This window comes from Coregonus lavaretus (assembly GCF_964263955.1).
Source record: "Coregonus lavaretus genome assembly, contig: HAP1_SCAFFOLD_5206, whole genome shotgun sequence".
In the NCBI taxonomy this organism is placed as follows: domain Eukaryota; kingdom Metazoa; phylum Chordata; class Actinopteri; order Salmoniformes; family Salmonidae; genus Coregonus; species Coregonus lavaretus.
The window spans coordinates 17,501-42,345 of NW_028158205.1; the positions used below are offsets into that span (position 1 = coordinate 17,501).

General features: G+C 47.8%; 2 protein-coding genes across 2 annotated transcripts in view; both read left to right on the plus strand.

The window, feature by feature from the left end:
* The window catches only part of LOC311124298 (exocyst complex component 1-like), a gene marked incomplete at both ends in the record, with an annotated part of 1,662 nt that extends 1,103 nt beyond the window's left edge, over positions 1-559 (plus strand). The window contains 2 exons of the mRNA XM_084198466.1: positions 1-68; positions 293-559. The exon at positions 1-68 is cut by the window's left edge and continues 156 nt beyond it. Of these exons, the coding sequence (XP_084054592.1) occupies positions 1-68; positions 293-559 (335 nt within the window). The remainder of the gene's footprint in view (positions 69-292) is intronic.
* Positions 560-1,697: 1,138 nt separating this feature from the next.
* Positions 1,698-24,842, plus strand: smc2 (structural maintenance of chromosomes 2; the record flags this gene model as incomplete). Its single annotated transcript, XM_084198467.1, has 22 exons — positions 1,698-2,030; positions 2,245-2,394; positions 3,007-3,129; positions 3,401-3,439; positions 4,276-4,386; positions 4,651-4,695; positions 5,129-5,230; positions 6,590-6,721; positions 7,119-7,268; positions 8,285-8,518; positions 8,758-8,917; positions 13,979-14,096; positions 16,000-16,138; positions 16,638-16,757; positions 17,077-17,281; positions 18,856-18,991; positions 19,364-19,488; positions 20,466-20,530; positions 21,784-21,912; positions 22,167-22,310; positions 22,870-22,944; positions 24,759-24,842. Coding segments are annotated over exons 1-22 (2,754 nt in total), but the record flags the coding sequence as incomplete, so codon positions are not given.
* Between the last annotated feature and the right edge of the window lie 3 nt (positions 24,843-24,845).

Here is a 24,845-nt window from a genome sequence, read left to right on the forward strand (position 1 = left end):
CCTACCTGAAGACGGAAGTCTGGCTCCTCCAGGACCTTACTCTGCTGGACGGGCGGGATCCGGACGTGGTAAGGAACATCATTCTCCGATTTTCCACATTGCATTACATCAGTGTTTACATTTAAGTGTTGACTCTAGGGGCTGCCATGATTCTGTCCTCACTGCATGGTGAACAGTTGTTCCATTGCAACATTTGCTGTGACACAGACACCCTCTGTATAATTCTTCTTCGTCTTCTATTTCTAGTCCCCCTTTGATGACCTCACCTCACCTCTCTTCTTTCCTCCTATAGGACGACCCGTGTTTCCTGATGCACTTCTCCACTGTGCGCTCGGTGACAGCCTTCAGCTGCGGAGCCAAGTACTGCATGGCGCGGGTCCTGGTTGCCCTGAGCGACAAGCACTGCGGGCGACCTTTGACCCTAGTGAACTATGACCTGGCCTACATCAGCCCGTCGACTGTATATTTGAACAGAGGAGACTGCATGGTGCTGATGCAGATATGTTTCTACGCTGTTAACCTGGTGTGTCTGTCCTTGTGCCCTGTACCTCTGGACTGAGAGAGAGAGAGAGAGAGAGAGAGAGAGAGAGAGAGAGAGAGAGAGAGAGAGAGAGACTGTGTGGGTGTGTATGTGAGTGTTTGTGTGTGTGTGTGAATTATAGACTCTATCATGTATCAAGAATGCACCATTTAAAATGGATTGTCTTTCCAGATTTCTAAGTGTCTGTGTTGCGTGTACTTGTAAGGCTTTTGTATTTGTTCCGATTCTGAACTTCTGTTCCCTAAGCATGTGAAATGATCATAGCTAATAATCTGAATAAAATGTAACAACTTGGCGTTTGTCTTCTTATGTTGTCATTCCATCAGTTTTTCATAATTTTTCTCTTCCAAATATCTTCAATAGTTTGTGCTGCAGTAAAACACAATCAACAAACAGTGGTCCAAGGTAGTGGGTTCATTCCCGGGACCACCCATACACAAAAAATGTATGCACGCATGACTGTAAGTCGCTTTGGATAAAAGCGTCTGCTAAATGGCATATTATTATATTATTATTATTAACAAACTCTGATCTCATGCGGTTATTTTCGATGACCAAATCAAAGACAGTACAGTATAAAGATAGGCAGAAAGTGCTTCTCCAATAGAAATCCCCGATCACACTAGTAGGCGATGTCATGGCGACGTTGGCTAGCTAAAGACGTCATCGGGTCTAATGGTCGTCTCACTCCAAACTGCGCATGTGCAAGCCGTCGCAAAGGCACTCCTTCGATATAAAGTAGTTTTTGACGAAAATGAAAACGTATCAGTTTGTCACTTTCACGAGGATGTAGTAACGACATGTTCAACTACTTAAGACATTGGCTCTAATCTAGCCCGTGCCTTTCGATTTCGAGAAGCTGAACAACTAATCGTTCACTTCTCTTCTCAAACCCCGGCCTGGTCTTGTTCGGTCTCTTTCGCGATGTTGCGCCTCTGTGTTTAGAAACTCTGTGACCAAATTGCCTGATCTAAAAAAAAAAATATAAGAAAACACATTGTTCAATATTTACAGCTATTATTAAAATTCTACAACACTTAAAAAAAAATAAAAAAAAAGGTATCAAATAAGTAGGTATGATTGGGTATAAAATGGTTTAAAAAAAAAGGTTTACAACAACATTTGTGCGATAGGCGCATGCGCAGGAGCAGAGAGCGGCAGCGTGCCTGGCGCCCAAATTCGAAAAGCGTTTCTGTTGTTGACAGCACCACAACACTAGCTCTCCGGGTAGCCTGGTGGTTTTTTGAAACGTTATTACAATATATCGAAAAAAGGATTACATTGGAAATAGTTTTTTTTGGGGGGAAAGGACAACGCAAAGATGCACATCAAATCTATTATCTTAGAAGGGTTCAAGTCCTACGCGCAGAGGACAGAAATCAACGGATTTGATCCGCTCTTCAACGCTATCACGGGACTCAACGGGAGTGGAAAATCCAACATTCTCGACTCGATATGCTTTCTATTGGGGATATCCAACTTGTCTCAGGTAATATGCTAGCTACTTATTCATTAATTCGCAGAGAAGTTGCAGTTTTTATCCAGTGAGCTAAATACATTTCCTTGAAGTTAGCTTGTTGAGTTAGCTAGCTAGCGAACGTTAACTTGATACCTACCGTGGCCCACGTTCAATGAGGGTTACAGTAACGTTAGTAGAGAAACTAGCTATCTGTACTTCCATCTGATCTTAACTTATCTTTCAGGTGCGAGCGGCCAATCTCCAGGATTTGGTGTACAAGAACGGTCAGGCCGGTATCACCAAAGCCACGGTGTCCATAACATTCGACAACTCCAACAAGAGCCAGAGTCCGCTTGGGTTCGAGACCCACGACGAAATCACGGTCACTAGACAGGTACGTTGTTTTCTCCCCCCTAGCCTCTATCCCTGTTTGTGGAAAAAGTCATGTTTCTGAATAAAAACGTGTGCCCTGCACCAGCTGGTCCAAGCCAGGGGATACTACTAGCTAACTACAACTTCTGTCGAGTGGTCTGATTGAACCTCTTATGTGGTAGCTACTGCGTTAGGTTAGGTCTGGTTTGGAAAATAATCGTTGGTTCAAGTCCCAGCTCTGACTGTTCCCCTTCCCAAATCACTACACTAACTGTCCACTGACTTGATTTCTCAGATGTATCCTGTATTGTCACTAGCCACTCAAACTAGTAATGCTTTTCACTATGATGACGTCTCATGCTGTCTCCTGTTTTTTTTTCTCTCACCTTAATCACTACACTGGTGTTGACTGCTTATTACAGGATGATGATCCATTCAAACGGGTGCCTTTACTATAATAATATATCTTACTTTGCCGTAGCCTCTTGTTCTACTCACAGGTGGTGAGTAGCTATTATTAGCCGATAGCCATTCAAAGCGATGCCATTTACTGTAGAGGATGCTCTTAAAGTGTTACTATGGTGATTTACTGTGATGGAGTGGAGTGTCACTTTGCCGTATCCTTCAATCCCAGGTGGTGATAGGTGGTAGGAACAAGTACCTGATCAACGGGGTGAATGCCAACAACACCAGGGTGCAGGATCTGTTCTGCTCTGTAGGACTCAACGTCAACAACCCCCACTTCCTCATCATGCAGGTAGGTGTTTGAACACCGGAAGTACCTGAGTTGTTGTGTTCATTAGCCGCACACCGTAGCGAATCGTTTTTGCGACGAACAAGAGTTTCTATTGGACAAATTCAGGTTCCGTTTGGTTTCTAGAGAATACGCCCCTGAATGTTGTTCCACTTGTTGATAAGGAGCTTCTGCTTATAGGTCTAAGAGGAATCGAACTGTGGCGCCACAAGTTTTATAAATGACTTGAATATTTATTTTATATATTTATATATTTCTCTTTACAATATTTCAGGGGAGAATCACCAAGGTTCTGAACATGAAACCGCCTGAGGTAAGTCTACACACACACACACACACACACACACACACACACACACACACACTGTTGAATCATGAAGTCTTGTAGCTTCTTGAAGCTTCCGTAGAGACACTCCACTCCACACACACCTCCTGGAGAAAGACGGACACACAAACATTCCTTTGCCCTCCTCTATAAAATCTCTCTAACCCTCCTCTCTACTCCTCCTATCTCCTCTCTAACCCTCCTCTCTACTCCTCCTATCTCCTCTCTAACCCTCCTCTCTACTCCTCCTATCTCCTCTCTAACCCTCCTCTCTACTCCTCCTATCTCCTCTCTAACCCTCCTCTCTACTCCTCCTATCTCCTCTCTAACCCTCCTCTCTACTCCTCCTATCTCCTCTCTAACCCTCCTATCTCCTCTCTAACCCTCCTCTCTACTCCTCCTATCTCCTCTCTACTCCTCCTATCTCCTCTCTACTCCTCCTATCTCCTCTCTAACCCTCCTATCTCCTCTCTAACCCTCCTCTCTACTCCTCCTATCTCCTCTCTAACCCTCCTCTCTACTCCTCCTATCTCCTCTCTAACCCTCCTATCTCCTCTCTAACCCTCCTCTCTACTCCTCCTATCTCCTCTCTAACCCTCCTATCTCCTCTCTAACCCTCCTCTCTACTCCTCCTATCTCCTCTCTAACCCTCCTCTCTACTCCTCCTGTCTCCTTTCTAACCCTCCTCTCTACTCCTCCTCTCTCCTCCATAAATCTCCTCTCTAACCCTCCTCTCTACTCCTCCTCTATAAATCTCCTCTCTAACCCTCCCCTCTACTCCTCCTCCATAAATCTCCTCTCTCCTCCTCCTCTCTCCTCCATAGATCCTAGCCATGATAGAGGAGGCAGCAGGAACCAGGATGTATGAGTGTAAAAAGATTAGCGCCCAGAAAACCATCGAGAAGAAAGAAGCCAAACTCAAAGAGATACAGACGGTACGGTCTGTGATAACTTAGCTCGGTGTTTCCTGGTCCTGGGGACACAAAGGGGTGCACGGTTTTGGTTTTTTTCTCTAGCAAACTAGGTTCAACCAATCACACCTTCAGTTGAATCTAGTGTGTTAGTGCTTGGACACAAAAATATATGCACCTCTTGGGGTCCCCAGGATTGGGAAATGGACATAGCTCTTACTATCAAAAATGGTGCCTTGGATATTGGTCGGATTGGACTAATTTTGTGTTTGGTTGTGTTGTGTTCAGATCCTTAATGAAGAGATCACTCCTACCATGCAGAAGCTGAAGGAGGTAGGAACTCACATTTTAAGATATGTTTTGTAGAATAGGGGATCATCATGTCAGCTCAATACAAGACATTTCTATCTGCTTCGGCGATGTTGAGATCCTTGTCCCCTCATCATGAGTGTGGCCCTGGAATAAGCCCCCTCCCCTCCACCAAGTAGACATTCCTTTTTTCCTCACTGTCCCTCCATCTATCCCACGTGGCTCAGTTGGTAGAGCATGGCACTCGTAACGCCAGGGTTGTGGGTTCGAATCCCACGGGGGATCAGTACGAATGAAAATGTTTGCACTCATTACTGTAAGTGGCTCTGGATAAGAGCGTCTGCTAAATGACTAAATGTAAATGTATCCCCTACATAACCATCTTCTATTCTCTCTCCCTCCATCTCTCCCTCCCTCTCTCTCTCCCTCCATCTCTCCCTCCCTCCGTCCTCTGTAGGAGCGGTCTTCCTACCTGGAGTACCAGAAGTTGATGAGAGAGATAGAACACCTGAGTCGTCTGTACGTGGCCTGGTTGTTTGTCTGTGCAGAGGAGTCCAAGGTACTCACTCTCACACACACACACACTCACTCACACACACTCACTCACACACACTCACTCTCACACACACGCACTCTCACACACACTCACTCTCACACACACACACTCTCACACTCACTCACTCTCACACACATTCACTCTCACACTCACTCACTCTCACACACACTCACTCTCACACACACACACTCTCACACACACTCACTCTCACACACACTCACACTCTCACACACACACACTCTCACACTCACTCACTCTCACACACACTCACTCTCACACTCACACACTCACTCTCACACACACACACACACTCACTCTCACACACACTCACTCTCACACACTCACTCTCACACACACTCACTCTCACACTCACTCACTCTCACACACACTCACTCTCACACACACTCACTCTCACACACACACACTCTCACACTCACTCACTCTCACACACACTCACTCTCACACTCACTCACTCTCACACACACTCACTCTCACACACACTCACACACTCACTCTCACACACACACACTCACTCTCACACACACACTCACTCTCACACACTCACTCACTCTCACACACACTCACTCTCACACACACTCACTCTCACACACTCACTCTCACACACACTCACACTCACTCTCACACACACTCACTCTCACACTCACACACACTCACTCTCACACACTCACTCTCACACACACACACACACACTCTCACACTCACTCACTCTCACTGAAGGTCCTGTGTTGAATATGACCTCATGTTTTATATGGTGTCTTCTCTTGTCATGTTGCTCTGCTGTCTTCTCTTGTCATGTTGCTCTGCTGTCTTGTCATGTTGCTCTGCTGTCTTCTCTTGTCATGTTGCTCTGCTGTCTTCTCTTGTCACGTTGCTCTGCTGTCTTCTCTTGTCATGTTGCTCTGCTGTCTTCTCTTGTCATGTTGCTCTGCTGTCTTCTCTTGTCATGTTGCTCTGCTGTCTTCTCTCGTCATGTTGCTCTGGGGTCTTGTCATGTTGCTCTGCTGTCTTCTCTCGTCATGTTGCTCTGGGGTCTTGTCATGTTGCTCTGCTGTCTTCTCTTGTCACGTTGCTCTGCTGTCTTCTCTTGTCACGTTGCTCTGCTGTCTTCTCTCGTCATGTTGCTCTGCTGTCTTGTCATGTTGCTCTGCTGTCTTCTCTTGTCATGTTGCTCTGGGGTCTTGTCATGTTGCTCTGGGGTCTCCTTGTATGCCCAGCAATGTCCGTTGGGGATGAATAACAAAGTGAATTGAATGTAATTAAATAGAATGGAATGTGATTGAATTTTACAGGTGAAGTTTAATGGAATTGTTGTTAATAAAGTTTTCTTGATTTAAATCGCAGGTGAAGTCAGCGGAGGACCTGAAGGTAATGCAGGACTCCATCACTCAGCTGCAGGCCAACATGGCGGACAACGAACACAAGGTCCAGGAGCTCTCCGCTCAGATACAGGAACTGCAGAAGAAGAGGGACCAAGTAATGACATGCTATATTCAATTCAATACAATTTTATTAATCCACTCTGGGAGCATTGGAGCAGAAACATGTTGCAGATAACATAGCACATTGATGGGCACCACTTCTCTAATGTGAATGAAGAGTAATGGCAGTTCTATGTGACACATTTCTATCTGCAACTGTTCAATCTCATTGGATGGACTATAATATTTCTAACATTTAGCTTAGAGGTTATTACATATGTTCTGTGTGCCCTGCCGTCTGTGTGCCCTGCCGTCTGTGTGCCCTGACGTCTGTGTGCCCTGACGTCTGTGTGCCCTGCCGTCTGTGTGCCCTGCCGTCTGTGTGCCCTGCCGTCTGTGTGCCCTGCCGTCTGTGGGCCCTGACGTCTATGTGTGTCTCTCCTGTCCCATAGGAGGTTGGTGGAGTGCTGAAGGGTTTAGAGGAGACTCTGTCTGAGGTCCAGAGGGTGGATGCTAAAGCCCAGAGTGCCGTGGACATGAAGAAACAGAACCTGAAAGACGAAACCAAGAAGAGGAAGGAACTGGTGAAGACCATGGAGGAGGTGAGAGGGTGTATGGGGTGGAGAGAGGGTGTATGGGGTGGAGAGAGGGTGTAGTGGTGGAGAGAGGGTGTATGGGGTGGTGAGAGGGTGTAGGGGTGGAGAGAGGGTGTATGGGGTGGAGAGAGGGTGTAGTGGTGGAGAGAGGGTGTATGGGGTGGTGAGAGGGTGTATGGGGTGGTGAGAGGGTGTATGGGGTGGAGAGAGGGTGTATGGGGTGGAGAGAGGGTGTATGGGGTGGTGAGAGGGTGTATGGGGTGGAGAGAGGGTGTAGGGGTGGAGAGAGGGTGTATGGGGTGGAGAGAGGGTGTAGGGGTGGTGAGAGGGTGTATGGGGTGGAGAGAGGGTGTATGGGGTGGAGAGAGGGTGTATGGGGTGGAGAGAGGGTGTATGGGGTGGTGAGAGGGTGTATGGGGTGGTGAGAGGGTGTATGGGGTGGTGAGAGGGTGTATGGGGTGGAGAGAGGGTGTGTAGGGGTGGAGAGAGGGTGTATGGGGTGGAGAGAGGGGGTGTAGGGGTGGAGAGAGGGGGTAGGGGTGGAGAGAGGGTGTAGTGGTGGAGAGAGGGTGTATGGGGTGGAGAGAGGGTGTATGGGGTGGTGAGAGGGTGTATGGGGTGGTGAGAGGGTGTATGGGGGTGGTTTAGGGGGTGTATGGGGTGGAGAGAGGGTGTATGGGGTGGAGAGAGGGTGTATGGGGTGGAGAGAGGGTGTATGGGGTGGAGAGAGGGTGTATGGGGTGGAGAGAGGGTGTATGGGGTGGAAAGAGGGTGTATGGGGTGGAGAGAGGGTGTATGGGGTGGAGAGAGGGTGTATGGGGTGGTGAGAGGGTGTATGGGGGTGGTTTAGGGGGTGTATGGGGTGGAGAGAGGGTGTATGGGGTGGGGTCTTGTCTTGTCTACATCTCAATTCAATGTAAGGGCTTTATTGGCAGGGAAACATATGTTTACATGGCCAAAATAAGTGAAATAGATAATCTCTTTCTCTCTCTCTCTTTCTCTCTCTCTCCCCCCCCCCCCAGGATAAGAAGATGCTAGTGGTTAAGGAAGGAGAGGTATCTAAGGCATCAGAGAAGCTGTCTGCCCTACAGGAGGAAGGTCAGAAGGATAGCGCCGCCCTAGAGGCCGCACAGTGTCACTTCAAGGCTGTGTCCGCAGGGCTGTCCACCAATGAGGACGGAGAAGAGGCCACGCTCGCTGGACAGATGATGACCTGCAAGAACGACATGAGTAAAGCTGACACTGAGGCCAAACAGGTGAGCGATTGATTGATTTGTAACAAAACATATTTGAAACAGAGAATTGATTGATTTGTAAGAACGATCTGAGTAAAGCTGACACAGGCCCAACAGGTGACCTCTGACCTCTATCTGACCTACTACCTTCAAAGAATGTAAACTGAATTGAGGAGGATGGCCTCAATACAAGTGTTTCCTGCTGTGCTGGATGAGTATCTCTAAGACTTGACTCTCTTTCTGTTGGTTGTTCTCCTCAGGCCCAGATGAAGCTGAAACATGCCCAGCAGGAGCTGAAGGCCAAGCAGACAGAGGTGAAGAAGATGGACTCTGGTTACCAGAAAGACCAGGAGGCCTTCAACACCGTCAAGAAGAACAAGGAGAAACTAGAGGCTGATATGGGGAAACTACAGTACCAAGGTAGAGGAGGAGGAGGGAGGAGAAACTAGAGGCTGATATGGGGAAACTACAGTACCAAGGTAGAGGAGGAGGAGGGAGAAACTAGAGGCTGATATGGGGAAACTACAGTACCAAGGTAGAGGAGGGGGGAGAAACTAGAGGCTGATATGGGGAAACTACAGTACCAAGGTAGAGGAGGAGGAGGAGGGAGAAACTAGAGGCTGATATGGGGAAACTACAGTACCAAGGTAGAGGAGGAGGAGGAGGGAGAAACTAGAGGCTGATATGGGGAAACTACAGTACCAAGGTAGAGGAGGAGGAGGGAGAAACTAGAGGCTGATATGGGGAAACTACAGTACCAAGGTAGAGGAGGAGGAGGGGGGAGAAACTAGAGGCTGATATGGGGAAACTACAGTACCAAGGTAGAGGAGGAGGAGGAGGGAGAAACTAGAGGCTGATATGGGGAAACTACAGTACCAAGGTAGAGGAGGAGGAGGAGGGAGAAACTAGAGGCTGATATGGGGAAACTACAGTACCAAGGTAGAGGAGGAGGAGGAGGGAGAAACTAGAGGCTGATATGGGGAAACTACAGTACCAAGGTAGAGGAGGAGGAGGGAGAAACTAGAGGCTGATATGGGGAAACTACAGTACCAAGGTAGAGGAGGAGGAGGGAGAAACTAGAGGCTGATATGGGGAAACTACAGTACCAAGGTAGAGGAGGAGGAGGGAGAAACTAGAGGCTGATATGGGGAAACTACAGTACCAAGGTAGAGGAGGAGGAGGAGGGAGAAACTAGAGGCTGATATGGGGAAACTACAGTACCAAGGTAGAGGAGGAGGAGGGAGAAACTAGAGGCTGATATGGGGAAACTACAGTACCAAGGTAGAGGAGGAGGGGGGAGAAACTAGAGGCTGATATGGGGAAACTACAGTACCAAGGTAGAGGAGGAGGAGGGAGAAACTAGAGGCTGATATGGGGAAACTACAGTACCAAGGTAGAGGAGGAGGAGGGAGAAACTAGAGGCTGATATGGGGAAACTACAGTACCAAGGTAGAGGAGGGAGAAACTAGAGGCTGATATGGGGAAACTACAGTACCAAGGTAGAGGAGGAGGAGGAGGGAGAAACTAGAGGCTGATATGGGGAAACTACAGTACCAAGGTAGAGGAGGAGGAGGAGGGAGAAACTAGAGGCTGATATGGGGAAACTACAGTACCAAGGTAGAGGAGGAGGAGGAGGGAGAAACTAGAGGCTGATATGGGGAAACTACAGTACCAAGGTAGAGGAGGAGGAGGAGGGAGAAACTAGAGGCTGATATGGGGAAACTACAGTACCAAGGTAGAGGAGGAGAGGGGGAGAAACTAGAGGCTGATATGGGGAAACTACAGTACCAAGGTAGAGGAGGAGGAGGAGGGAGAAACTAGAGGCTGATATGGGGAAACTACAGTACCAAGGTAGAGGAGGAGGAGGAGGGAGAAACTAGAGGCTGATATGGGGAAACTACAGTACCAAGGTAGAGGAGGAGGAGGAGGGAGAAACTAGAGGCTGATATGGGGAAACTACAGTACCAAGGTAGAGGAGGGAGAAACTAGAGGCTGATATGGGGAAACTACAGTACCAAGGTAGAGGAGGAGGAGGGAGAAACTAGAGGCTGATATGGGGAAACTACAGTACCAAGGTAGAGGAGGAGGGGGGAGAAACTAGAGGCTGATATGGGGAAACTACAGTACCAAGGTAGAGGAGGAGGGGGAGAAACTAGAGGCTGATATGGGGAAACTACAGTACCAAGGTAGAGGAGGAGGGAGAAACTAGAGGCTGATATGGGGAAACTACAGTACCAAGGTAGAGGAGGAGGAGGGAGAAACTAGAGGCTGATATGGGGAAACTACAGTACCAAGGTAGAGGAGGAGGAGGAGGGAGAAACTAGAGGCTGATATGGGGAAACTACAGTACCAAGGTAGAGGAGGAGGAGGAGGGAGAAACTAGAGGCTGATATGGGGAAACTACAGTACCAAGGTAGAGGAGGAGGGGGGAGAAACTAGAGGCTGATATGGGGAAACTACAGTACCAAGGTAGAGGAGGAGGGGGGAGAAACTAGAGGCTGATATGGGGAAACTACAGTACCAAGGTAGAGGAGGAGGAGGAGGGAGAAACTAGAGGCTGATATGGGGAAACTACAGTACCAAGGTAGAGGAGGAGGAGGGAGAAACTAGAGGCTGATATGGGGAAACTACAGTACCAAGGTAGAGGAGGAGGAGGAGGGAGAAACTAGAGGCTGATATGGGGAAACTACAGTACCAAGGTAGAGGAGGAGGAGGGAGAAACTAGAGGCTGATATGGGGAAACTACAGTACCAAGGTAGAGGAGGAGGAGGGAGAAACTAGAGGCTGATATGGGGAAACTACAGTACCAAGGTAGAGGAGGGAGAAACTAGAGGCTGATATGGGGAAACTACAGTACCAAGGTAGAGGAGGAGGAGGGGGGAGAAACTAGAGGCTGATATGGGGAAACTACAGTACCAAGGTAGAGGAGGAGGAGGAGGGAGAAACTAGAGGCTGATATGGGGAAACTACAGTACCAAGGTAGAGGAGGGAGAAACTAGAGGCTGATATGGGGAAACTACAGTACCAAGGTAGAGGAGGAGGAGGAGGGAGAAACTAGAGGCTGATATGGGGAAACTACAGTACCAAGGTAGAGGAGGAGGAGGAGGGAGAAACTAGAGGCTGATATGGGGAAACTACAGTACCAAGGTAGAGGAGGAGGAGGAGGGAGAAACTAGAGGCTGATATGGGGAAACTACAGTACCAAGGTAGAGGAGGAGGGGGGAGAAACTAGAGGCTGATATGGGGAAACTACAGTACCAAGGTAGAGGAGGAGGAGGAGGGAGAAACTAGAGGCTGATATGGGGAAACTACAGTACCAAGGTAGAGGAGGAGGAGGAGGGAGAAACTAGAGGCTGATATGGGGAAACTACAGTACCAAGGTAGAGGAGGAGGAGGAGGGAGAAACTAGAGGCTGATATGGGGAAACTACAGTACCAAGGTAGAGGAGGGAGAAACTAGAGGCTGATATGGGGAAACTACAGTACCAAGGTAGAGGAGGAGGAGGGAGAAACTAGAGGCTGATATGGGGAAACTACAGTACCAAGGTAGAGGAGGAGGGGGGAGAAACTAGAGGCTGATATGGGGAAACTACAGTACCAAGGTAGAGGAGGAGGGGGGAGAAACTAGAGGCTGATATGGGGAAACTACAGTACCAAGGTAGAGGAGGAGGGAGAAACTAGAGGCTGATATGGGGAAACTACAGTACCAAGGTAGAGGAGGAGGAGGGAGAAACTAGAGGCTGATATGGGGAAACTACAGTACCAAGGTAGAGGAGGAGGAGGAGGGAGAAACTAGAGGCTGATATGGGGAAACTACAGTACCAAGGTAGAGGAGGAGGAGGAGGGAGAAACTAGAGGCTGATATGGGGAAACTACAGTACCAAGGTAGAGGAGGAGGGGGGAGAAACTAGAGGCTGATATGGGGAAACTACAGTACCAAGGTAGAGGAGGAGGGGGGAGAAACTAGAGGCTGATATGGGGAAACTACAGTACCAAGGTAGAGGAGGAGGAGGAGGGAGAAACTAGAGGCTGATATGGGGAAACTACAGTACCAAGGTAGAGGAGGAGGAGGGAGAAACTAGAGGCTGATATGGGGAAACTACAGTACCAAGGTAGAGGAGGAGGGGGGAGAAACTAGAGGCTGATATGGGGAAACTACAGTACCAAGGTAGAGGAGGAGGGGGGAGAAACTAGAGGCTGATATGGGGAAACTACAGTACCAAGGTAGAGGAGGAGGAGGAGGGAGAAACTAGAGGCTGATATGGGGAAACTACAGTACCAAGGTAGAGGAGGAGGAGGAGGGAGAAACTAGAGGCTGATATGGGGAAACTACAGTACCAAGGTAGAGGAGGAGGAGGAGGGAGAAACTAGAGGCTGATATGGGGAAACTACAGTACCAAGGTAGAGGAGGAGGAGGGAGAAACTAGAGGCTGATATGGGGAAACTACAGTACCAAGGTAGAGGAGGAGGAGGAGGGAGAAACTAGAGGCTGATATGGGGAAACTACAGTACCAAGGTAGAGGAGGAGGAGGGAGAAACTAGAGGCTGATATGGGGAAACTACAGTACCAAGGTAGAGGAGGAGGGGGGAGAAACTAGAGGCTGATATGGGGAAACTACAGTACCAAGGTAGAGGAGGAGGAGGAGGGAGAAACTAGAGGCTGATATGGGGAAACTACAGTACCAAGGTAGAGGAGGAGGAGGAGGGAGAAACTAGAGGCTGATATGGGGAAACTACAGTACCAAGGTAGAGGAGGAGGAGGGAGAAACTAGAGGCTGATATGGGGAAACTACAGTACCAAGGTAGAGGAGGAGGAGGGAGAAACTAGAGGCTGATATGGGGAAACTACAGTACCAAGGTAGAGGAGGAGGGAGAAACTAGAGGCTGATATGGGGAAACTACAGTACCAAGGTAGAGGAGGAGGGGGGAGAAACTAGAGGCTGATATGGGGAAACTACAGTACCAAGGTAGAGGAGGAGGGGGGAGAAACTAGAGGCTGATATGGGGAAACTACAGTACCAAGGTAGAGGAGGAGGGGGGAGAAACTAGAGGCTGATATGGGGAAACTACAGTACCAAGGTAGAGGAGGAGGAGGGAGAAACTAGAGGCTGATATGGGGAAACTACAGTACCAAGGTAGAGGAGGAGGGAGAAACTAGAGGCTGATATGGGGAAACTACAGTACCAAGGTAGAGGAGGAGGAGGGAGAAACTAGAGGCTGATATGGGGAAACTACAGTACCAAGGTAGAGGAGGAGGAGGGAGGGAGGAGCAATACCCAAACAAGAGATGAAAGAGTAACAGTTTGCTGATTCTTTCACAAAGGAAACTGTCAAGATGGGACCATATCAGATGTTTTGTTGTTTTAATTGGAGTTGTACCTGCTGGATGCTTTACAACAATAATTAGGGATTCAAATGTTGAGGCTTGTGTTGATTATAAAATGTTGAGCCTTGTGTTGATGTCTGATGCGTTGTTTATCAGATGGGAAGGAGGAGAGTCTTCTGGACAGGAAGAGACAGCTGAACCGTGAGGTCACCACCCTCAGAAATACCTACGAGAGTCTGATGGCCCGCTTCCCTAACCTGCGCTTCGACTACAGGTACGCAGTGTGGGGTCAATAACATGTTAGTCATTTAGCTCAGAGAGACTAATGAACCACAGTGTGGGGTCAATAACATGTTAGTCATTTAGCAGACACTCTTATCCAGAGAGACGTACAGTTAGTGCATTCATCTTCAGATAGCTAGGTGAGACAACCACATATCTCAGTTAGTGCATTCATCTTCAGATAGCTAGGTGGGACAACCACATATCTCAGTTAGTGCATTCATCTTCAGATAGCTAGGTGAGACAACCACATATCTCAGTTAGTGCATTCATCTTCAGACAGCTAGGTGAGACAACCACATATCTCAGTTAGTGCATTCATCTTCAGATAGCTAGGTGGGACAACCACATATCTCAGTTAGTGCATTCATCTTCAGACAGCTAGGTGAGACAACCACATATTTCAGTTAGTGCATTCATCTTCAGATAGCTAGGTGAGACAACCACATATCTCAGTTAGTGCATTCATCTTCAGACAGCTAGGTGAGACAACCACATATTTCAGTTAGTGCATTCATCTTCAGATAGCTAGGTGAGACAACCACATATCTCAGTTAGTGCATTCATCTTCAGATAGCTAGGTGAGACAACCACATATCTCAGTTAGGGCATTCATCTTCAGATAGCTAGGTGAGACAACCACATATCTCAGTTAGGGCATTCATCTTCAGATAGCTAGGTAGGACAACCACATATCTCAGTTAGGGCATTCATCTTCAGATAGCTAGGTGAGACAACCACATATCTCAGTTAGTGCATTCATCTTCAGATAGCTAGGTGGGACCACCACATATCTCAGTTAGGGCATTCATCTTCAGATAGCTAGGTGGGACAACCACATATCTCAGTTAGTGCATTCATCTTCAGATAGCTAGGTGGGACAACCACATATCTCAGTTAGTGCATTCATCTTCAGATAGCTAGGTGAGACAACCACATATCTCAGTTAGTGCATTCATCTTCAGATAGCTAGGTGAGACCACCACATATCTCAGTTAGTGCATTCATCTTCAGATAGCTAGGTGGGACAACCCCATATCTCAGTTAGTGCATTCATCTTCAGATAGCTAGGTGAGACCACCACATATCTCAGTTAGTGCATTCATCTTCAGATAGCTAGGTGGGACAACCACATATCTCAGTTAGGGCATTCATCTTCAGATAGCTAGGTGGGACCACCACATATCTCAGTTAGTGCATTCATCTTCAGATAGCTAGGTGAGACAACCACATATCTCAGTTAGTGCATTCATCTTCAGATAGCTAGGTGGGACAACCACATATCTCAGTTAGTGCATTCATCTTCAGATAGCTAGGTGAGACAACCACATATCTCAGTTAGTGCATTCATCTTCAGATAGCTAGGTGGGACAACCACATATCTCAGTTAGTGCATTCATCTTCAGATAGCTAGGTGGGACCACCACATATCTCAGTTAGTGCATTCATCTTAAGACAGCTAGGTGGGACAACCACATATCTCAGTTAGTGCATTCATCTTAAGACAGCTAGGTGAGACAACCACATATCTCAGTCATAGTAAGTACATGTTTCCTCTAAAGTAGTTATCAGCACCGTGCTAGTAGGAAAAGATAAGTACAGGTATTTAATTTGTATGTTTCTCTCTCTCTGTGTATCTCTGTCTCTGTCTCTTTCTTTCTCTGTCTTTCTATCTCTCTCTCTCTCTCTTCCTCTCTCTCTCTCTCTCTCTCTCTCTCTCTCTCCGTCTCTCTCTCTCTCCGTCTCTCTGTCTCTGTCTCTCTGTCTCTCTCCTCTGTCTCTCTCTCTCTCTCTCCTCTCTGTCTGTCTCTCTCTCTCCTCTGTCTCTCTCTCTCTCTCTCTCTCTCTCTCCTCGGTCTCTCTCTCTCTCTCTGTATCTCTCCCTTCCCCCATAGGGACCCAGAGCGTGGCTGGGACCGTAGCAGAGTAAAGGGACTCCTAGCTAACCTGATAACAGTCAGTGATGTGTCCTACTCTACTGGACTAGAGGTGGTGGCTGGGGGCAAACTCTACAATGTAGTGGTGGACACTGAGGTTAGTGTCCAACAGGTCTGACATCCATTCACTGCAGAACACTTGAGTATATTAAGGCTAACCGTGAGATGCTTTCACTGGAAGAGAAGAAGATTGTGTTTGCTACGGTCGTCATGACAATAGTTCTGTCCAGGAGCTGTAGTTCCTGGTTCTGTACTGGAATGTGAAAGGAGGAGGGGCTTAGCTCCCATAACTCTCTCTCTCTCTCTCTCTCTCTCTCTCTCTCTCTCTGTGTCTGTCTGTCTCTCTCTCTCTGTGTGTCTCTCTCTCTCTCTCTCTCTCTGTGTGTCTCTCTCTCTCTGTGTCTCTCTCTCTCTCTCTCTCTCTGTGTGTCTCTCTCTCTCTCTGTGTGTCTGTCTCTCTGTGTCTCTCTCTCTGTCTCTCTCTCTCTGTGTATGTCCCTCTCTCTCTGTGTCTCTCTCTGTCTCTCTCTCTCTGTGTATGTCCCTCTCTCTCTGTGTCTCTCTCTGTCTCTCTCTCTCTGTGTGTGTGTCTCTAGGTGACAGGTAAGAAGTTGTTAGAGAAAGGAGAGCTGAAGCGTAGATACACCATCATCCCTCTCAACAAGATCTCTGCCAGGACCCTTAATGACAGTGTGGTCAACACAGCCAAGAGTCTGGTGAGATATAACATACACTGAGTACAGACAGACATACACCCTCCCACCCACACACACACCTTACACCCACGCACCCACCCACACACACACCTTACACCCTCCCACCCACCCACACCCACACCTTACACCCACCCACACACACCTTACACCCACCCACCCACACCTTACACCCACCCACACACCCACCCACACACCCACACCTTACACCCACCCACACACACCTTACACCCTCCCACACTCCACAAGATCTCTGCCAGACTTTCTCAATACCAACTTTGGTTGGTTACGAGCCCCCCTCCCTCTCTCCCTCCATCTCCAGGTAGGGGAGAACAACGTCCATACAGCTCTGTCTCTGGTTGGCTATGAGGCAGACCTGAGGAAGGCCATGGAGTATGTGTTTGGTTCGACGTTGGTATGTGACACTTTGGACAACGCCAAGCGAGTGGCCTTCGACAAGCGAGTCATGACCAAGACTGTTACTCTGGGGGGAGACGTCTTCGATCCTCAGGGGACACTGAGTGGAGGTGAGGCACACGGACTGAAACACCTCTTAGATGATGATGATGATGACCGTCGCTGCTGCTTCATTTATTTTCTCTCCCCTCCTCTTCACCCCTCTCCTCTTCACCCCTCTCCTCTCCTCTTCACCCCTCTCCTCTTCACTCCTCTCCTCTTCACCCCTCTCCTCTCCTCTTCACTCCTCTCCTCTTCACCCCTCTGCTCTCCTCTTCACCCCTCTCACCGCCTCTCCGCTCGTCTCTCTCTCTCTAGGAGTCAGTCTGTCTCTGTGTTGTCCAGTCTTAAGGTTGTGTCTCTCTCTCTCTAGGAGTCAGTCTGTCTCTGTGTTGTCCAGTCTTAAGGTTGTGTGTCTCTCTCTCTCTAGGAGTCAGTCTGTCTCTGTGTTGTCCAGTCTTAAGGTTGTGTGTCTCTCCCTCTAGGAGTCAGTCTGTCTCTGTGTTGTCCAGTCTTAAGGTTGTGTGTCTCTCTCTCTCTAGGAGTCAGTCTGTCTCTGTGTTGTCCAGTCTTAAGGTTGTGTGTCTCTCTCCCTCTAGGAGTCAGTCTGTCTCTGTGTTGTCCAGTCTTAAGGTTGTGTGTCTCTCTCTCTCTAGGAGTCAGTCTGTCTCTGTGTTGTCCAGTCTTAAGGTTGTGTGTCTCTCCCCCTCTAGGAGTCAGTCTGTCTCTGTGTTGTCCAGTCTTATGGTTGTGTGTCTCTCTCCCTCTAGGAGTCAGTCTGTCTCTGTGTTGTCCAGTCTTAAGGTTGTGTGTCTCTCTCCCTCTAGGAGTCAGTCTGTCTCTGTGTTGTCCAGTCTTAAGGTTGTGTCTCTCCCTCTAGGAGTCAGTCTGTCTCTGTGTTGTCCAGTCTTATGGTTGTGTGCCTCTCTCTCTCTAGGAGTCAGTCTGTCTCTGTGTTGTCCAGTCTTAAGGTTGTGTGTCTCTCTCTCTAGGAGTCAGTCTGTGTTGTCCAGTCTTATGGTTGTGTGTCTCTCTCTCTCTAGGAGTCAGTCTGTCTCTGTGTTGTCCAGTCTTAAGGTTGTGTGTCTCTCTCTCTCTAGGAGTCAGTCTGTCTCTGTGTTGTCCAGTCTTAAGGTTGTGTGTCTCTCTCTCTCTCTAGGAGTCAGTCTGTCTCTGTGTTGTCCAGTCTTAAGGTTGTGTGTCTCTCCCTCTAGGAGTCAGTCTGTCTCTGTGTTGTCCAGTCTTATGGTTGTGTGTCTCTCTCTCTCTAGGAGTCAGTCTGTCTCTGTGTTGTCCAGTCTTATGGTTGTGTGTCTCTCTCTCTCTAGGAGTCAGTCTGTCTCTGTGTTGTCCAGTCTTAAGGTTGTGTGTCTCTCCCTCTAGGAGTCAGTCTGTCTCTGTGTTGTCCAGTCTTAAGGTTGTGTGTCTCTCTCTCTAGGAGTCAGTCTGTCTCTGTGTTGTCCAGTCTTATGGTTGTGTGTCTCTCTCTCTCTAGGAGTCAGTCTGTCTCTGTGTTGTCCAGTCTTAAGGTTGTGTGTCTCTCTCTCTCTAGGAGTCAGTCTGTCTCTGTGTTGTCCAGTCTTATGGTTGTGTGTGTCCCTCCTTTCCTCCTCTAATGTCTGGTTTATTTTCTGTCTCCCTGTAGGAGCCCGTTCCCAGTCAGCCTCAGTGTTGTCCAGTCTCCAGGAGCTGAGAGAGGTTCAGGACAGTCTGTCGGCCACAGAGACGGAGCTACAGAATCTGGACAAAGAACTGTCTGGTCTGAAGGGGACCGCTGAGAGGTGTGGGCCCTGGAACATTTACTACGCAGCTTTGGGAGTTCAGCTAACTCAATATTTATTCATTTCTCTATATATTCCTCTCTCCCTCTCTCCCCCCTCCTCTCTCCCTCTCTCTCTCCCCCCTCCTCTCTCCCTCTCTCCCCCCCTCCTCTCTCCCTCTCTCTCTCCCCCCTCCCTCCTCTCTCTCTCCCCCCCCTCCCTCCTCTCTCTCCCCCCCCCCCCCCTCCCTCCTCTCTCTCCCCCCCTCCCTCCTCTCCCCCCCCCCCCTCCCTCCTCTCTCCCCCCCCCCCCCCCCTCCCTCCTCTCCCCCCCCCCCCTCCCTCCTCTCCCCCCCCTCCCTCTCTCCCTCCCCCCCCCCCTCTCTCTCTCTAGGTATCGTTTGTTAAAGCAACAGTTAGACATGAAGACAGAAGAGTTAGATATTCTCCAGGCTAAACTCCAACAGAGCTCCTTCCATAAGCAACAGGAGGAGCTGGAGATGCTGCGCAGGACCATCGGTGAGTCCACGTACAACATTTTCATAGAGCAACATATTTCCTAAGATGGGACAGGCCTTGAACCAAAGAGTTTGGAACTATTTACGTTCAATTCTCATCACCTTCTTGTCATGGACATCGACAGGTGGTTTTCCCACCGCATATTTCTAAATGATTTAAACAATGTATTGTTTTGCACATTCCACGTGTTTAGTGGGCAGGAAATATGATAACTTGGCAACTTAAACGTTTGTTTTCAGTGCACTTTGAAACATTGTACTTTGTTAAACGCTAGATCAGGGTTCTTCAATTCCGGTCCTGGAGGGCCGAAACACACTTCTGTTTTTTATTTCTACCTGGTAGTTAATTGCACTCACCTGGTGTCCCAGGTCTGAATTAGCCCCTGATTAGAAGGAGAGGATGAAAAACAGAGGTGTTTCGGCCCTCCAGGACCGGAATTGAAGAACCCTGCTCTATAGACATTGGAAAGGAGCGTCAAGCTCATCACCTTTCACTTTCACCACCCTGTGAAGTTCATCATAACTCATCTCTAATAAACTGCATGCTTTCCCGAGTCGTAGTGGGAGGGAGCACACACCATGTCATAACGTGACTCCATGTTTAGTTTGATATGATGGTTATTATGTTTATTTATTAGCCTGGATCAATATTTGCACACACATGCGTTTCCAACTCCATTTCTTGCATAATTAATTTTACCAACACAAAAAGATCCCACCATGTCGATACGAACAAATTATCTGTCGGCATTTAGAAAACTGTACCGAAACGTCCTGTTTCCATCACAGCTGTCGTGATTTTTTTAAAAATACGGTATGACTTTACTCGCATAAAAACTGTGGCTGGAAACGTCTGTGTGTGTGTGTGTGTGTGTCTGTCTGTCTGTCTGTCTGTCTGTGTGTGTGTGTGTCTGTGTGTGTCTGTGTGTGTCTGTGTGTGTCTGTGTGTGTGTCTGTGTGTGTGTGTGTGTGTGTCAGAGGAGTGTGAGGAGACCCTGCGCAGCAGTAAGGAGGTCCAGAAGAAGGCAGAGGAGAAGTACAAGGTAAGATCACATCATGACTTATTATCCCCATGGGTAATATCTGGACCTACCCGGGGTCTTCATTCAGGATCACGTCATGGGTAATATCTGGACCTACCCGGGGTCTTCATTCAGGATCACATCATGACTTATTATCCCCATGGGTAATATCTGGACCTACCCGGGGTCTTCATTCAGGATCACGTCATGGGTAATATCTGGACCTACCCGGGGTCTTCATTCAGGATCACGTCATGACTTTAACGTCATGGGTAATATCTGGACCTACCCGGGGTCTTCATTCAGGATCACATCATGACTTATTATCCCCATGGGTCATATCTGGACCTACCCGTGGTCTTCATTCAGGATCACGTCGTGACTTTAATGTCATGGGTAATATCTGGACCTACCCGTGGTCTTCATTCAGGATCACGTCGTGACTTTAATGTCATGGGTAATATCTGGACCTACCCGGGGTCTTCATTCTGGATCACGTCGTGACTTTAACGTCATGGGTAATATCTGGACCTACCCGTAGTCTTCATTCAGGATCACGTCATGACTTATTATCCCCATGGGTCATATCTGGACCTACCCGTGGTCTTCATTCAGGATCACGTCGTGACTTTAATGTCATGGGTAATATCTGGACCTACCCGTGGTCTTCATTCAGGATCACGTCGTGACTTTAATGTCATGGGTAATATCTGGACCTACCCGGGGTCTTCATTCTGGATCACGTCGTGACTTTAACGTCATGGGTAATATCTGGACCTACCCGTAGTCTTCATTCAGGATCACGTCATGACTTATTATCCCCATGGGTCATATCTGGACCTACCCGTGGTCTTCATTCAGGATCACGTCGTGACTTTAATGTCATGGGTCATATCTGGAAATCCTCCAACTAGGATTTCTGGAAAACCAGGGAATTTTGGAAAAGCTACCAGAATTTTGCAACCCTACGCTGTGATAATATATGCCATTTAGCAGACACTTTTTATTTTTACAGGGTTTAATTCGGGTTAAGTACCTTTGCTCAAGGGCACATCGACAGATTTGTTTTACCTTGTCGGCTCGGGTATTTGAACCAGCGTCCTTTCGGTTACGTGCCCAATGCTCTGAAGCACTAGGCTACCTGGCGCCCATATAAAGCGACTTTTAGTCATCCGTGCATAGATTCTTTTTTTACATATGGATGGTCTCGGGAACGGAACCCACTATCCTGGCTTTGTTGATATTGTGTTGTTAAACCTTGACTTGACCACCAGGTGTTGGAGAACAAGATGAAGAATGCGGAGGCAGAGAGAGAGAAGGAACTGAAAGCTGCTCAACAGAAACTAAACTCCGCTAAAACCAAGGCTGATGCGTTCAGTAAGAAACTCAAGGAGAGACAACAGGTGGAGTCAGACGTTCACTCTCTCACGCATACATAAACACATTTTGAATTCTGTGCCAACTGGCCCCCAAAACCAAAGACACCAGCACAATAACCTGGTTACATTATCCCAGCAATAACCTGGTTACATTATCCCAGCAATAACCCGGTTATGTTATCCCAGTGTACAAACAAGAGTATGGGCTGCACTTTAGATTGACATGAACGTTAAAGACCCTCGTGTGTGTGTGTGTGTGTGTGTGTGTGTGTGTATAGGAGGCTGAGTCCCTGGTCCTAGAGTTGGAGGAGTTGAAGAGAGAGCAGGCTGGCTATGAACAACAGATACTGGCAGTAGATGAAGCCATGAAGTCTATCCAGGAACAGATAGACAACATGTCTACCACCGTAGCACAGAACAAGGTATTGTTACATTTAGATCATGGTAAAATTACTGTGAAATGTCCTTGACGTAATCAATAGCCTGACCCGAGTGTTTGACGTAATCAATAGCCTGACCCGAGTGTTTGACGTAATCAATAGCCTGACCCGAGTGTTTGACGTAATCAATAGCCTGACCCGAGTGTTTGACGTAATCAATAACCTGACCCGAGTGTTTGACGTAATCAATAGCCTGACCCGAGTGTTTGATGTAATCAATAGCCTGACCCGAGTGTTTGACGTAATCAATAACCTGACCCGAGTGTTTGACGTAATCAATAGCCTGACCCGAGTGTTTGACGTAATCAATAGCCTGACCCGAGTGTTTGACGTAATCAATAGCCTGACCCGAGTGTTTGACGTAATCAATAACCTGACCCGAGTGTTTGACGTAATCAATAGCCTGACCCGAGTGTTTGACGTAATCAATAACCTGACCCGAGTGTTGGTGTAATCCCCCTCTCCCCTCCTCCCCCCTTCATTCTCTCTCTCCTTCCTCAATCTCCCTCCCTCCTTTCTCCTCCTCCCCTCCTCTCTCCAGGAGTCGGTGCGTAAAGCCCAGGAGGAGTTGACTAGACAGAAAGAGGTGATCGTAGCTCAGGACAAAGAGATCAAGGTATGTTTGACTACATTATTATCAATAGTACTGATGGTGTTATTACCATGTTGCTCATTATCATTATAATAATGTTGTCGTTGAAACCGTCTCGGAAACTCAGAACTAACATCCTTCATAATTGCATCCGATGCTGGATTAAGTTCTGGTGGAGCTGTAGGAGAAAAGATACTAAGGAGATGAAGTCTCCCCCCCCCCCCCCCCCAAACAAAAAAAACTCTCTGCAAGTTCATGGCCCAGATGTCCCCTCTGCTTCCCAAGTTCATGGCCCAGATGTCCCCTCTCCTTCCCAAGTTCATGGCCCAGATGTCCCCTCTCCTTCCCAAGTTCATGGCCCAGATTTCCCCTCTCCTTCCCAAGTTCAAAAAGTGGGAGCACACTGCAAAGTCGTGATTTGTCCAAATGATCAGTGATGAAAAGTCTGTACCTGAATAAAGTTCCTTGTTAGTGGACTCATTATGCACATAGCAACATAGGACAAGGTGCCAACTCCATGGCACACTAAAGATAGTTTCAGAACCGCAGACAACGACCACTATTACAACGCAGGAGAAAGTGCATTTGTTATAAAATAATATTACCATATACTATTTCAGTAGCACGTCTTAGAGTGATGGACTGTGCCATCCCCACGGCCTCCACAATGGATCAGTCCACTCAGACAGGAGCCAATCAGACAGGTGTCCCCACGGCCTCCACAATGGATCAGTCCACTCAGACAGGAGCCAATCAGACCGGTGTCCCCACGGCCTCCACAATGGATCAGTCCACTCAGACAGGAGCCAATCAGACCGGTGTCCCCACGGCCTCCACAATGGATCAGTCCACTCAGACAGGAGCCAATCAGACTGGTGTCTTGTGCCCCATAATCTTTTTTAAATACATTTGCGACTGCTAAACTAAATACATCTCTGTCAACCAACAGCCTATTGACCAAACAATCAGCCGGTCGACTAAATGGGATCAGTCCTAGTTGTCACTCAACTAATAAAGCCTAATATTGTGCAAGCCATTTTACAAGCATTTGAATGCTGAAAGTGCGCGCAGATGTGCAAGAGAATATGCCTTTACTGCTCGTTCAGCGTGCAAAACTATTGATCTTGTTGTTCGGCATGAAAATGACTTGTAGATCAATGACTGTCAGCGCCGATTCATGCTCAGTCCGACACTGAAGGAGAGGACGCGTCGGTTGTCACAAAAGATGAGAGGTGTTTTCAGAAGATAGAAAGTCATTTATGCAAAAAAAAATGTTTGAACCATTCTTAACGTTTTGAATGGATTTTCTGACCGACGCGTGCTACATATGGATCGGTTTGGGGTCCTGCGGACCAACTGTATCTTAAACATTTGAATCACAGGACCGATGGGTATCGGCGAATTGTTACATCCATAGTATCTACAACTGAATTAAACGCTATCCTACACCCAACATTTTTTAAGATTTTTTTTCCCCAGACCTCAAGTAGTCTCCTGATGTGGTTTTAAACATTGTTGTGGACTTAAAAGTGTGATTTTGAGTGAAAACATGAAGAACAAAAAACTGAAACCTGGAAAAACAAAATGGAGAAAATGTTCTAGGGCCCTAGAGACGCCACGATACCAGTCGTTATGTGCATCTGTCCATGAGAGATTATTGTAGCCTCTTAGCCATTTTCAAAAAATATCTCATTTCTACCAACTCTTATGAGCTACTTTGACAATATCATTTCATGTTCCATGCCAACAAAGCGTGTGTGTGTGTGTGTGTGTGTGTGTGTGTGTGTGTGTGTGTGTGTGTGTGTGTGTGTCTGTGTCTGTGTGTGCGTGTATTCCAGGGTAAGAGTACAGAAGCCAACCATATGAGAGAGAAAACCAATGAGTCTCAGCTGAAGATTAAAGAGTTGGAACACAACATCAGTAAA